We start from the raw sequence: 16,120 nt of genomic DNA on the forward strand, positions 1-16,120 counted from the left end.
TACGGTTATGAATTATAAGCATGTATGAAGGCAAAGAAGGTGCTATAAAATCAAGTTCCTGAGGGGGATATGCTTTTAATTGGATGTTTTGGCCAGGACTCTCTGAGAAAGAGTTATTTAAACCGTGTGAGAAGGGGATAAGGTCAGGTTGGGGAGGAATGTAAGACTAGGACATGCTCCAGTTTGGTATTCACCCCAAGATCAGTGGGTGGCTTTAGAAGAGTTATTAGCAGGCTCGTATGTAATTTGATCTGTTTTAAAATAATTACTTAACCTTGACTGGTGTGGCTTAGTGTATTGAGTGCCAATATGAGAACTAAAACATAGCTGGTTCAATTCCCGAGCAGGGCACATGCCCACAGTGTAGGCTGGGTCCCAGCCACCTGGTCGATGTATCTTTCACACATGGATGTTTCTCTACCTCTCTTTCTCCCTCCCTTCCCAGTCTCTCGAAAAATAAATAAAATGTTAAAATAATTGCTTTGACTACACTGTGAATCATGGATTTGAAAATGAGCCAAAGGTGAATGAAGTTAGACTATTCAGAGGCTATCGCAATGCTCCAGGTAAAAAAGTGATCAGTGATCAAGTCCAGGAGTCTGCTGAATTTTTATGTAAAAAGTACCTGTTGTTTCTACTCATTCGTGCTGTGGGAGCATGACAGTGGCTGTCGAGGACACATAAACAAATGAGTGTGGCTGTGTTCCAACAAGTTTCATTTACAGAAGCAGGTGGCATAGTTTGCCAACCTTTGGTCTAGAGAGAAGATAACAAATGTTAGCATACATTTTGGAAGTAGATTTAACAGGGTATGGGTTGGATGTTGGGGGTGTAGATGAGAGAAGTGGTTTCAAGGTTGATTTCTAGGCTTCTGGGTGGAGAAATTCAGGATCATGACATTGCTGATTAGGGAACACATTAGTTAAAAGTCTAGACCCACTCACCTAAAACACTGAGCAGTGACCTGTCAGGGTTCCAGTATTTTTCTCATCTTTGGTCTATAAGGGCAATATGACAGTGTATTGTGGCATCTTATCACCATAATAGTCAAGACTAGAAATACTTAACATTTTATTCTTTTATACACACACTAGTCATGTATTACCTTAAAAATTAAAGAGAAAACAAAAGAATGAAAGCTAATCAATCGTATTGATCAGTTCTTTTTGTGTTTTCTGATAATAGTAGGAAAGAACAATCATATAGTTTTCTCATACTCCTGTTGTTTCATTAACAATGTATCTATAGTCTCATTTTCTCCCTTCTTTCAAAAGTAACATCTCCCCATGCCTGCCCCCAACTGCCATCCTTGTAGTGGTGAACCAGAGAGTGTGCAGACTAGGAAATATTTTATGCTGATTCTTGTCATACCTCATGTCATTGGGGACAGTGTGGTATCTAAAAGGGACATGCCATCTGCTCTTTTACATGGCTCCTGTTGGTGAGAGGCTCCTTTTCAAGTAGTTGCCTTATTACCATTGTTATGTCAAAATTATAACACCAATTTCTTTTTCTTTATAGTTTTATGGGTTTGGAGTTTTTATATTTGATTAACTTTTAATTCACCTTGGACTTTGCTAGGCTTTACTCTCTGTACACGATACTGTGGCTCAGAAGAATTATGATCCAGTATTGCCTCCTATGCCTGATGATATTGATGACGAGGAAGATTCAGTAAAAATCATACGCCTGGTCAAAAATAAAGAACCACTGGTAAGTTTGGCCTACATGTGGTGCCCATATATAAGTAGATATAATAATAAAGCCAAATCTCATGGGGATATTCCATATGTTCTTCTCTTTAAAATATACGTCTTCTGTGTCCTCAAACTGAATTTCAAATAAATGGAACATTTATGTCTAAATAATATGACTTAAAAAAATGAAAATGAAGGCAAATAAAATGACAGGCATTCTGTTGGTTATAAATAGCAATAATTTTAAAAAGTGAATTGTTGACATTTATAAAAGAAAGCATAACATGCACTAGTCACAGATGATTTGAGATTAAATGGTGCAAATAAAAATAATTGCTTATGGCTTTTCTAGAAAGGTGATTTATTTTAAAGTAAGAAGAAGAAGTTATTCAAGTGTTTGATGTTTGAAAATGTAAATATAACCATTTATTTTAGCACTAGAATTTATATAATGATGAATTATGTCAGGGGGTCTATGGTAGGCAGAGTAATAACCCCCCACACCTAGTCCCCAATGATGTCATGTCCTAAACTTCAGAACCTGTGACTATGTCACCTTGCATGTAAAAGGCACTTTCCATGGTTAGGTCAGGGTTTTGAATGGGGAGAGTATTCTGGATTATTTGGTGAGCCCAGTGTAGTCACAGGGGTTCATATTAAAGTAAAGGGAGGAGGCAGGAGGGCCAGAGTACAGAAGGGGGTGCAATGATGGAAGCAGAGGTTGAAGTGATGTGGGTATGAGCTGGGAATGACAGAAGCTTCTAGAAAATGAAAAAAGCAAGAACCGTATTTTCTCCTAGATCTTCCAGAGGAATACACCCTTGCTGACAACTTGATTTTAGTCCCGTAATATCCATTTTGACCTTTGTGTTGTTTTAAGCCACTAAATTTGTGCTCATTTGTAATAGCAGCAATAGAAAATAAACAAAGTGTATCTGTATCTTTATAAAACTAAAAATAAATTTATCTAGTACTTGATTTTAAATGTTTTGTTTTTAGTTAAGACATTTCTGTGTTTTTAAAGCAAATACCAATTGATAATATAATAGTTGTTGGGTCCTATGTTAAGTACTTCACATACATTATATTTATTCCTCATAGTTGGTATGAAGATCATAGTTTTTCTTTTTATAGACTAGTAAACTAACATTCAGAGAAATGAAGCAACTTACACAAAGTATGACAAACAGCTAATGGGTGGTAGAATCAAGGGGCAAACTTGGCTCTTTTTTTTTTTTAAAGATTTTATTTATTTATTTTTAGAGAGGGAAGGGAAGGAGAAAGAGAGAGAGAGAGAGAAACATCAATGTGCGGTTGCTGGGGGTCATGGCCTGCAACCCAGGCATGTACCCTGACTGGGAATCGAACCTGCGACACTTTGGTTCGCAGCCCGTGCTCAATCCACTAAGCTACGCCAGCCAGGGCAGCTCTTTATTTTTAAATACTAGTTTTTTTCCTTCTACACCATATTGTATCTTTAGACTTTTCTCTTTTGGTTGTTTTTTTCTCTTTTTGTTTTGTTTAAGGGCAACTTTGGTATATTGATAAATGCATTGGACACTTGTGCTCAGAAAAAAGTACAAATTTGCATATTATACAGAGGGATTTATTGAGCCCCCACAGCTCATCCATGGATATTCTAGGGCTCCCTCTTTTCCTAGTTAAGATTGTTTAATTTAGGTTATACTTTCCTGCTTTTCATCTGTGATTATAACTCTCTGCTGGTACCCTGGCTGGCGTGGCACAGTGGGTTGAGTGCCAGCCTGTGAACTGAAAGGTCACTACTTCGATTCTCGGCCATGACACATGCCTGGGTTGTGGGCCAGTTCCCCAGTTAGGGGCATGTGAGAGGCAACCACACATTGATGTTTCTCTCCTTCTCTTTTTCTCTCCCTGTCTCTCTCTCAAAAAATAAATAAAATCTTTAAAAAAATAACTATGCTGGTAACCTAAAAAGCTCATGACTTTTATCATTGAGGTAGTACACTTAGTAAAAATAGGTGGTACTCATGTTGGACATGGAAAGAGCTGTCTCAGGGCCTCGCACCATAAAGTAACTAATTCTTGGTGGGTTCTGTGCATCTGCCTTATGAAGTAGATTTTTATTTTGATCAATTCAACCTTTTAGGGAGAGCATTGAAATATCATCTTGAGGAGGTCAATAATTAATAATTTTTTGATTAGGCACTGATTCCCCAGTGGCAGTGGTATTTGGTGAGCTAACAGCTAAACAGTCATCAGCAACATGTAAGTCCTATGCCTTCTGATAAAATAAGATATTCAAAATGTTTATCAAAGAAATTTGGCATTTACTGCATCAAGATTTCACAAAGGATTTAACAGGACCTACTGTGAATTAATTTAAATTGAGAAAATATTGAATGAAGTATATAAAAGACTCTAAAGCTCTGTTACCAATAGCTGGTGAAATTGAAGCAGTAAGAAAAAAACTCCCATCACACAAAAGCCTTGGACTGGATGGTTTCATAGGAGAATTTTATAAAATATTTAAGGAGGAGATAACCCCTATCCTTCACAGTCTATTCCAAGAAATCCAAGAAGAGGGAGGACTCCCAAACTCTTTCTTAGAGGTCAGCATCATCCTAATCCCCAAACCAGACAAAGACACAACAAAGAAAGAAAACTACAGGTCAATATCACTGATGAACATAGACACTAACATCCTCAACAAAATATTGGCAAACCACATCCAGCAATACATCAAAAAGATCATACAACATAATCAAGTGATATTTCTCCCAGGGATGCAAGGATGGTACGATATTCACAAATCAGTGAACATAATACACCACATAAACAAAAGGAAAGACAAAAATCACATGATCATATCAATAGATACGAAAAAAGCATTTGATAAGGTACAGCACCCATTTGTGATAAAAACATTCAGCAAAGGGGGAATAGAGGGAGCATTCCTCAACATACTAAAGGCCATATATGAGAGACCTACAGCCAACATCATACTCAATGGGCAAAAACTAAAATCTTTCCCAGTAACATCAGGAATAAGACAAAGATGTCCCCTCTCACCACTTATATTCAATATAGTATTGGAAGTCCTAGCCAAGATCAGTCCTAGTGATCAGACAAGAAGAAGAAATAAAATGCATCCAAATTGGAAAGGAGGAAGCAAAACTTTCATTGTTTGCAGATGACATGATAGTGTACGTAGAAAATCCTATAGATTCCACCAAAAAACTACTCAACCTAATTAGTGAATTTGGCAAAGCAGTGGGATACAAAGTCAGTATTCGGAAATTGAAGGCATCTTTGTACACCAACAATGAAATATCAGAAACAGAAATTAGGAATAAAAATCCCATTTGCTGTAGCAACAAGAAAAAATAAAGTACCTAGGAATAAACCTAACCAAGGAAGTAAAAGACCTGTACACAGAAAACTGCACAACACTGAAGAAAAAAATTAAGGAAGACACAAATGGAAGCATATATTGTGTTAATGGATTGAAAGAATTAACACCATCAAAATGTTCATACTACCCAGACCAATTTATAGATTCAGTGCAATCCCTATTAAAATACCAATGGCATATTTCACAGGTATAGAACAAACATTTCAAAAATTTACATGGAACCACAGCAATTTTGAGAAAGAACAACAAAGTAGGAGGGATCACCCTACCTAACATCAAACTGTATTACAAGACCATGGTAATCAAAACAGTCTGGTATTGGCATAAGAATAGACACATGGATCAATGAAACAGGATAGAAAGCCCAGAAATAAACCCAAGTCTCAAGGGTCAATTAATATTTGACAAAGGGGGCAGAAGCATAAAATGGAGTAAAAATAGCCTCAACAACAAATGATGTTGGGAAATCTGGACATACACATGCAAAAAAATGAAACTCAACCAACAACTTACACCATACACCAAAATAAATTCAAGGTGGATAAAAGGCTTAAATATAAGTTGTGACATCATAAAAGTCCTAGAGGAAAATATAGGCAGGAAAATCTCAGATGTTCCACGCAACAATATTTTCACTGATATGTCCCCTAGAGTAAGATACATAAAGGAAAGGATAAACAAATGGTAGTTCATCAAAATAAAAAGCTTCTGCAAGGCTAGAGAAAACATCAAAATGTAAAGGGAACCAACCATATGGGAAAACAATTGCCAATGATACCTAGGACAAGGGTTTGATCTCCAAAATATATAAAAAACTCACATGACTTCACTCCGGGAAGACAAACAGTCCAGTTAAAAAGTGGGCGAAGGACCTGAACAGACACTTCTCCAAGGAGGACATACAAAGGGTTCAGACACTTATTAAAGGTACTCAGCATCACTACCCATCAGAAAGATGCAAATTAAAACCACAATGAGATGTCACTTCACACTTGTCAGAAAGGCCATCATAAACAAATCAACAAACAATAAGTGCTGGTGAGGTTGTGAAGAAAAGGGCACCCTACTGTTTCCATACCATTTTTTTGTGGAAAACAGTATGGAATCTTTTCAAAAAATTAAAAAATGGAACTGTCTTTTGATCCAGCAATTCCACTGCTGGGATTAAACCCTAAGAACCCTGAAACACCAATTCTAAAGAAGCTGTGCACCCCAATGTTCATAGCAGCACAATTTACAATAGCTAAGTGCTGGGAGCAACCTAGGTACCCATCATTAAATGAGTGAATCAAAAAGTGTGGTATATTTACGCAATGGAATACTATGCAGCAGAAAGAAAGAAGGAGCTCCTACCCTTCGTGACAGCATGGATGGCACTGGAGAGCATTATGCTAACTGAAGTAAGCCAGGTGATGGAATACAATTACTGTATGATCTCACCTATCAGTAAAACCTAATCAACAAAACAAACAAGCAAACAAAATATAACCAGAGACTTTGAAATAAAGGACAATCTGACAGTAACCAGAGGGGAGGGTAGAGAGACATAATAAGAGGTAGAAGGGAAAGGATCATCAAGGAATGTGTATAAAGGACCCATGGACAAAACCAAAGCGGGGAAGAATTGAAGGTGGGAGTCGGGGGTGGGTATGGCCAGGGAAAGAGGTGTGTGGGGAAAATGGAGACAACCTACTTGAACAAATTTTTTTAAATTTTAAAACAAAATAAAGCTGTGTTATCATAGTTTGTTACTACACATTTATTTAGCTGATAAGCATGTTACAACTGAAATAATTAAACCAAACTTTAAGGTGGTGATTCTTTACCTGTTATCCTCTTTTGTCATAGATTATATAATACAGGGTATTTAAAATGAGAATCTAAACTACCATATTGGCAAGGGTGACATTTTAGTTTTTTAGGTTTTTTTAAATCTTTAGCCAAGGACATGCTCACTGAGTTTAGAGAGAGGAGAAGAGAGAGGAAGAGAGAGAGAGAGAAACATCGATGTGAGAGAGAAACAGATTGATTGCCTCCTGCACTCACCCTAACCAGGGACCAAATTTGCAACCCAGGCAAGTGTCCTGTCTGGGACTCAAACCTATGATCTTCTGGTCTACAAAAGACATCCCAACCAACTAAGCCACACTGGGTGTGGCCAACTAAGTCACAGGGTGTGACTTATTAGATTTGATAGGACTTTTAGATGTAGAGGGCAAGAGAGAGGGGAAGCCAACAGTAGCATAGGAGGATTTTAAGAAAATTTTATTTTATTTTTAATCATTTTTATTGTTATTCTACTACAGCTGTCCCAGTGTTTCCCCCTTTGCTCTCCCCTGCCTCCCTCCTGCCATTCCTGTAGTTGATTCCCACACTGTTGCCCATGTCCATGGGTCATTCATACATGTTTTTTGACTAGTCCCTTTCCCTTTTTTCCACCATTATCCCCCTTCTCTCTCCTCTCTGGTCACTTTCAGTCTGTTCCATTTTTCCATGCTGGTGGTTCTATTTTGTTCATTAGTTTATTTTGTATGTTAGATTCCTCTTATAAGTGAGATCATATAGTATTTGTCTTTCACCAACTGGCTTACTTCACTTATGTAGCTAGAAGTACTGTACATTCAATTAGCAAGAATAAAAGGAAATGAATGGGGATATAAAGGACTAATTTCCTTACGGTTATACTGAGCCTATGGGGCTATGCAGGTGCTAAGAAGAGGTTAGACATTAGGAAATGGAGTTGGGGAAATTTCTTTTAAAATAGGTTGAATTGAGCCCTGGCTGGATGCCTCTTGCACACTTGCCCCAACCCAGGGTTCTGGCCTGGAACCCAGGCATGTGCCAGACAGAGAATCTAACTGGCAGCCTTTTGTTTTGTGGGATGACACCCAATCCACTGAACCACACCAGTCAGGGCTTCTTCCAGTCCTTATTCAAATGTCATTTTCTCAGTGAGGTCTGTGTCTTTTAATTGTCCGCCCTCTATTTATTTACTCTAGCACTCCCGATCTTTCTTACCCTGCCCTAACCCACCCATTTCCATAGTGTTTACCACTCTCTAACATACTTTATAATATGCTGTGTTTTGTAATATATAATGTATAATGAGTACCCATGTTTTTGGCCCAAACTTTCAGGAAAAAAATTTATTTTAATTTTTTAATTCATTTATTTATTTATATTTAGATGCAGTAATTATTTCATGTTCTGTTTATTCCTCTTTTCTTCTGGTAGAATGTAATTTCCATGAGAGGACAGAAATCTTTGTGGTTTTTTTCTCCACCATTGCATTATAAGCCCTTAGAACAGAGCCTGGCACATAGTAGGGTCTCAATAAACATTTGTCAGCTTCATTGAATCACAGAATAAGTCAAAAGGATGATTCCCACTAGGTATAATAAATTTGATGGTCCTTTGTTGAAAACCAGTATAACTCATAGTGGAGAAAGATTTGCCATAGTCATAGTTCTTGTCACAAACCATGCCCAAGTTTTATTGCTAAAACAATCATTTATTATTGCCTATCACAGTTTTGGAGGTTGGCCAGCTCAGCTGAGTGTGTACTGTTAGATGGTGGCTGAGACTGGGATCATCTGAGGGCTCCTTCATTCCCGTGACTGATGCCTGTGTAGAATGGTTGGGAAGTTGCAGGCTAGTCTGGCTTGGGCTTCCTGAAAGCACAACAGTAGTCATGATTTTTATGTAGTGGCTGACTTCCCATAGAGCAGGTGTTTCAACAGGCCCAGATGGCAGCTGCAAGTCTTCTTGTAGCTTTAGATGCCTCATAGTCATTTTCACTATTTGATGTGGGGGTACCACATGCATATATAAGCAGGGAAGGGATTGATGACCTACATCTTGGAGACAAGATCCCACAAGGGTACTGAACTTATGAAATTATGAACAAAATGTTATAGAAAGATTTTGGGTAACTGGATCACCAAAAACTAATCAAAATGCAGGTTTGGCCTCCTGCCACAGTGAAAACCAGACTTGTGATACAGTTGCTGATGCAAAAGTTAACAACTTGGGGGAATTGTCAACTCCTCATCTCAAAGACTATTCCCTCTTCCTGCTCAAGCCTGTAATTCTTATAGGGACAGGGAGGAGAAAGCTTTTTTTCTATCCAGTTATCTGGTCAGCCTTTCACATGCTTGGGTCCTGTTTACTCATCTTTCTAGCTTTGGGTGTGCTCAGGCCCTGTCCATTCACTGTTCTAGCTTTTGGCACGCCCAGTGTAAAACCTCCCCCTGCGCCATCTTGACCAATGAGGGAGACTCCCTGGTGCTCCCTCACTGTGTATGGTAATAATTCTCCCCTTGAAAACTCTGGATTCTTGTAATCTTACAAGGATAAATGGATGGAGGTTGCATCTTCTGTAGTTACCTTCTGCTGTGAAGGGACATAGTTTTACCTATCCCCAGGTCCAGAGATTCTTGCTATCTACTTCTGTCTACTATCTACTTCCTTCCATTAAGAAGGAAGAAGGGGGTCAAAAATGGAGTGAAGCCTCTATGTGAGGGAGAAGGATTGCTGTCTTTGGAAGGCAGCATACACAGTGTCTAGAGGATGGCACCGCTGAATAAGCGAAGCTAGTAGATGGCTGCATATTTCAAGAGACAGTGTTGCATATGAGCTTCCAAAGTGAGACCTAGTATGTAGATAAGCAGTCAGATATTTAGTGAAGGCTATGCCTAGCAGTGCAGAGGGTTTGTAGTGAAATCAGAAACTGGAGAGACTAAGGATCTCCATGATCTAACCCCGAGTGGGGCTTTGGGTGGCACACCCAACAGTGGGGTACGTTTGCTGAGGAAGCCACTGTCTGGGAAACGTGGACAAAGGTGTTATAAGTGCTAGCATGGGCATAAAGTATAGTAGTTGTCAAAAGTAATAATAAACTAAAATAAACACTGTCAATTAGCTTTAGGAGATACTGTCCCTTTTTGAAAGGAATTTTAAATTAAGGTGGGGAATTAAGGCCCAAGAAGTGGCAGCACTTGGCAGCTTGGCTTACTGCTTTACCGACAGTTTGGTTTCCCTGGCTTGTTTGGGAACCATCCTTCTGGTGTCCTGGGCACTGCATTATGGCAACTTGGTTCAGTAGATTCACTACCTGTAGAAATTTCAAAATTATCTTTTGTGTATTTGATATCCTTATTCCCCAAGTTTCGTGTTTGATATCCATATTCCCTGACATTGAGAACCCTCTTTGTTTCCATATTGCCCCACGGGCATGGACTACCATGAAGACAGATTTAGAGTCAGTGTAGAGGTTAACATTCCTTCCCTGGGATAATTCTAAGGCTCTGATGAGGGTTTAGCACTTTGTACCAAGGTGCCTGTGGCAAGGGCCTGGGCTTCAGTTACCTTGTCTATGGTGACTACTGTGTACCTCATTGTTGACCATTTTCTATGAAGCTGCTCCCATCTGTGTATAATTCCCAGTCAGGTTCTGTTAGCAGCTAGTCCAATAGGTATGATCTGCTGGAATAAACTTTGTCAATAATTTCTAAGCAATCATGTTGCAGGTCTGAGCTTCTCTCCAAGTCTGGGAATATGGTGGCCAGTTTAAGGTAGTGGTGGTTTGTAAGGTAACATTTGGGTTGTCTAATTAAATTGCCTGATGTTTTCGCACATACCCTGCTGTCAGCCAGTACCCTCCTTTTTATTCCAGTAGGGTTAGGACCTGGTGTGGTACAAATACTGTAGTAGGTTGCCCCAGAGTGGATGGAATGAATGGTAATTAAGATCAAGAATAGCAATTCTGATTAGTTTGCCTTAACACAAGTCCTGACTTTACTGCACACTGGTTGTCTATTTTTGGACAAATTGTAACCATTTGAGATTCTATTTCTCATCTGTAAAGTATGGATACATAGTATTAAATTAGATTAGTAGACTCTTAGGCTTACTTTGGTGGAAAAGTTTGAGATACATTTGTTAAAAGAAATGAAAGTTGATCTGACCAATCTAATTATATTAAGAGTATTACCAATTATTGGCAAGTCTAAGTTTTATGACCGTGGAGAGATGCTTATTTAAGTCTTTGGCTTGAATGCATGTATAGGTGATGAAAAAAGTCACAAAATCATTCTATCACTCTATTATTTGATTTTTGCCATTAGGAGATGTGTCTATGGTAGCTATCATTTAGAAAATACACTTATTACAGATGGATTTTTAATTTTGTTTACATACCTTTTTTTTTTAGTAATATAAATGCGTTTATTGACACACTTGAGAAAAATTCCACTTTCTTTTTCAAGGTGATTTCTGTCACCACCTAATGTGCACCGTTAGCCCTGTGATGCAATGCAGAATGGCTCTTCTGAACCGGTGCCAGTTTCTTGGAAGAGAAAGTCAGGAAAAGGTGTTCAAAGTAACCATTTGTGCCTGATGTTCTTACAAAGCCACATTCAGTTGATCTGCTTCTGACATCCATAAATGAAGAATTTCTGGATTCTTTTTGAAATTGTTTCCTATTCTTATGCCAAAATGTTAGCTCTGTTTGTACTAGGAACAATCCTAGTACATAAAAACTCTGGACTAAAAGTTCTTTCTTCCATTCGTTTATGTTAGCCTTGAGTAAGAAAAATGAACTTTGGAGTTTTAATTGTTTTATTTATTATTATCACTGAGTTCATCTACTGGAATAGTGGAATAGAACGACCACTGAACTAAAAGTGAGATGACCTGAGTTTTATAGTTTATGTAATCTTTTTCTAGTCACTTTGTCTTCCCTCTATATAGTCTACCTTCTTTTTGAGGTATTTTTAAAATCCTCACTTGAGGATACATTTTTATTGATTTTAGAGAGGGAGGGAGTGGAAGGGAAGGAAAGAGAGAGGCACAGAGAGAGAGAGAGACATTGATATGAGAGAAACATTGATCTGTTGCTTCCTATATGTGCCCCAACTGGGAATCGAACCAGCAACCAAGGTATGTGCCCTACTTGGGGATTAAACCTGCAGCCTTTTTAGTGTACGAGGTGATGCTCCAACTAACTTGAATAATCTGGTCAGGGATTTGTGGAGTATTTTAAAAATGAAATGAAATGAGGAAATGCTTTAATAGAGTAAAAATAAATAGTATTTAAATACAAGGTATTATAATGGAAAGAAAATACTCATACTTTCTGTAGTGTTGAAGAAGATTTTTCAATTTTGCTGAAAACCTTAGATGATATGTATGGTAGAAAATTCTGTATATAGTCGTGAGCATTTGTAAGGCACATGGGTATGATGTCTTTCTCCAGCCTCATTCCTTTTATTTTTATGTAGTTGTTGTTTTCACTTTTTCCTAATAAATCTCCTTATGTCTTTCTTCCTCGTTGTACCACCCAATACACACATTTACCTACAAACATTTTTGGTTTTCTTAAAAGGGAGCCACCATTAAGAAAGATGAGCAGACTGGGGCCATTGTGGTGGCTAGAATCATGAGAGGAGGGGCTGCAGACAGAAGCGGTAAGAGTTTAAATGTTAATTGAATATAGACAAATAATATTGCATTTTATGTGTAATATTTTCAATATATAACTAACAGTATAATAATCTTTTGTTATAATACAGCAAAACAAGAAATAGGAGATTTTTCTTTGTGTTGATATATGGGAACCTATTTTAATAAATGAGAAATAAATCTCTCTCTACTCTCTTAGTCTACATGGGCTTCCAAGGTTACCCTAAGACTCGGTTCAGTGTTTCTGACTTGAAAGGTACTACTAAAAGCATGCACCTTTCAAAAAAAGTAATAATTGTTTTATAAGATGAAGACAATATACATTTCTAGACACAGAGCAAGATGCTATTGTCATTTCCTTGCCAGCATTATGATGTTGTAGTCTTTGATTCATTGATATGTAGAGACATGGAATCTGAAACTGGAGAAGCATGAAGGTCTTTACAGTCCTCAGATATTTTAAGGGAAGCAATGCTTTAAGTGTGGACACAATTGCAAATTGCAGTTTCTTTTGTAGGTATCACTGCTGATTTACTGAATTTGTTGTTACTTAGGTTTGATTCATGTTGGTGATGAACTTAGGGAAGTGAATGGGATACCAGTGGAAGATAAAAAGCCTGAGGAAATAATTCAGATTTTGGTAAGCTGATATTTTATTTTTAATTTGCAATGAAAACAAAATTGAATCACTATATTTCCCACTTGGTTATGACTACGGGATTTGGATTTGGCTGTCTAAGGTTTGAATCCCATTTCTATCATGTAATCCTTATGCACCTTTGGAAAATACCTTAGTTTTTATTACTTAAGTGTTTTAATTTCCAAAATTAGAATAAGGATTAAACAAGCTAAAGAATTTATTACAGGGCCTGGCCCAAATAGGTACTTCATAGATGCTAACTACTCTGTTTTTGGTGATACATTTAGCTTTCTGTTTCTCTCATCAACATAGCCAGACTATACGCTATGCTTTCTAAGTATACAAACTAGTAAAACTAATTTAGATGTCTTATGAAATCTAAAACAGAATTAAATTATATTAGGCTTTGACAATATTAATCTCAAGTTCATTCCTAAGGATAAAGTAAAGGGAAACTGTCCGTGTTACACATGAGAATATATTAGAAATCTACTGAAATAAAAAGAAAGTTTAGTATTCCAAAACAGACCTCAGTATGTATGCACATTTAATATATGATTATGTTGGCATTTTATATTAGTGGGAAAACAATGAAATTTTGTAAATGGTACTGGATTAATTGATGATTCAGTTAGAAAAAATAAAGTTAGTCCCTATTTTATACCACACACACAAAAAAAACCCCAGCCTTGGCCAGGTACCTCAGTTGGTTAGAGTGTTGTCTCAGTGTGCCAGGGTTGTGGGTTTGTTCTGCAATAGGGCACATACAAGAAGCAACTGATGAATGCTTAAGTAAGTGAAACAACAAGTTGATGTTTCTCTTCCTCTCTTCCTCCCTTCCTCTCTCTCTAAAATCAATTTTTAGAAAATTAAAAATAAATAAGTAAATCTCAAGAAATTAAATAATTAAGTTTAAAAAATCGCAAAAAGTAGAGAAAGACTTGAGTGATGGAAAATTCAACTAGGAAAAAATGATGTGATTATAGAATCACATAATAATGTGATTATAGAAAAATTTCTGTATAGAAAAAGATATATGAAAATTTTAAAAGAAACATGAGATGGTAGGAGAAAATTTTCAATATATATGATAAAGCTAATACTTTAATATATGGAGAATGCATAAAAATAAGAAAAAATGTATACAGTAAAATTGGCAAAGCATGTACACAGATAATTTACAAAAGGAAACATGATGCCTGAAAAATACTGGATTCGTGGGGGACTTAAAAGCTTGATAATCCCTAGAGTTCTCCAGGTTATAGGGAAATGGATATGTTTATTTGCTTTTAGTAGTAGGATAAATTAATAGGACCCTTTCAGATGGCTATCCAAAACTATCAAATTTTAAAATTTGCATAGCCTTTATTCAAGAAATGCAGTTGTTGGAAATTAACCCTAAAGAACTAATGTAAATGTACATAAACATTTCAAATGTTTACATTTCATAAATATTTCAAAATATTTAGAAACTGTGACGATTACATTAGTTGAGTAATCAATCATTCATCTATATTATAGATTACTTTGAAGCAGTCAGAATGGCTGATAGACCTATATGACTTAATAGTGGTGGTATAGTAATTGCTTATATTGATTGAACCCTAAGTGGCATTCTAAGGGCTTTACATACATTAACACACACACACACACACACACACACACACACACACACACACACTAGAAGAATGGGGAGGAATTATAGAGAAGACTTGTACTTTTTCTCTATCTATGCAACTCAGTATTGTATGAATTCTTAATAAGATTTTTGAATTATGCCCTGGTTGGGTGGCTCAGTTGATTGGAGCATCCTTCTGTGCACCAAAAACGTTGCGGGTTCAATTCCTACTCAGGGCACATACTTAGTTTTAAAGTTCAGTCCCAGGTTGGGGTGCATATGGGAGGGAACCAATTGACGTTTCTTTTTCTCCGTTCCTGTCTAGAAGCAATAAAAACATATCCTTGAGTGAGGATGAAAAAAGATTTGTGAATTACTTTTATGATAAGCAGAATAACAATATCACCATTTTGAAGTAACTCTTTTATAAAATTCTAATATTTATACAGTTAAAACCCCACTTTCCTTGAGCCTCTGTGCTGTGCTGGAGTTCCTCCTCTGGTTTACAAGAACTGATTCTATGCAACTCTCCCCAGTGTGGCTTTCAGTGGCTTCACCCTATACACTGAAATTGGCTATGGTGGGAGTATCTATACCATGAAAATTGGCAAACAAAACAAATCAAGGCTTTTTTTATACAACAGAGTCCTGGTGTACCAGCATATATTAATAGTGAGCCTCAGAGGGATCTAACCATGCTCCCCTTTCTCTCTCCTTCCCTGCCTCCTTCCTTCCCTATCTGCTGGTCTCCTTGCTTTCCTCTTTTCTTCCCTTCCTCATGCCTCTTAGATATGTGCCAGATAGTTACCACTTTTATGGAGTTTACAGTTAGAAGATAATAGATATTAAGACATAATTGTGTAAATAATTATTTAGATATGATTATGATAAATGCTGTAAAGGGAGAGAGAGAGAATGACATTAAAGGGAGACCTGCTCTTGTCTGAGAGTCAGCAAAGACTTGTGGGTATTATTGCTTGTTTTAATTAAATTTGAATCAATATTCAATCTTTTCACCTTTTAGTTAATCTATTATATTTGGTATTTTATTCACTAACAGAATATAATAGAGATGAATGTTCTTGTTTTTCTGAGGAGCACTGCAACTAATTGAATTATATAGTTATAACTGCATTACTGACAGTATAGCTATTTTAGTTTCTAAAAACATAACTGCTGATACTTCAATGTTGCACCTTATCTGTTCTTCACATTTACTATTGTCTGTTTAAGGCACTGTGCGTAAGTAACTCGACATGGATGGTAATATATTCATCGGCATTTTAAAAGTGCACAGGAGGTAAAAGTGG

General features: G+C 37.0%; 1 protein-coding gene across 3 annotated transcripts in view; it reads left to right on the forward strand.

The window, feature by feature from the left end:
* Window positions 1–16,120, forward strand: part of MPP7 (MAGUK p55 scaffold protein 7) — a 246,821-nt gene that overhangs the window by 150,799 nt on the left and 79,902 nt on the right. For all 3 annotated transcript variants that reach the window (XM_045858056.1, XM_045858058.1, XM_045858057.1), the window contains exons 6-8: window positions 1,582–1,713; window positions 12,476–12,557; window positions 13,107–13,192. In XM_045858056.1, the coding sequence (XP_045714012.1) occupies window positions 1,582–1,713; window positions 12,476–12,557; window positions 13,107–13,192 (300 nt within the window). The remainder of the gene's footprint in view (window positions 1–1,581; window positions 1,714–12,475; window positions 12,558–13,106; window positions 13,193–16,120) is intronic.

The sequence above is a fragment of the Phyllostomus hastatus genome, unplaced genomic scaffold, assembly GCF_019186645.2.
Source record: "Phyllostomus hastatus isolate PE091 unplaced genomic scaffold, TTU_PhHast_1.1 phas_scaffold_1674, whole genome shotgun sequence".
NCBI classification, from domain to species: domain Eukaryota; kingdom Metazoa; phylum Chordata; class Mammalia; order Chiroptera; family Phyllostomidae; genus Phyllostomus; species Phyllostomus hastatus.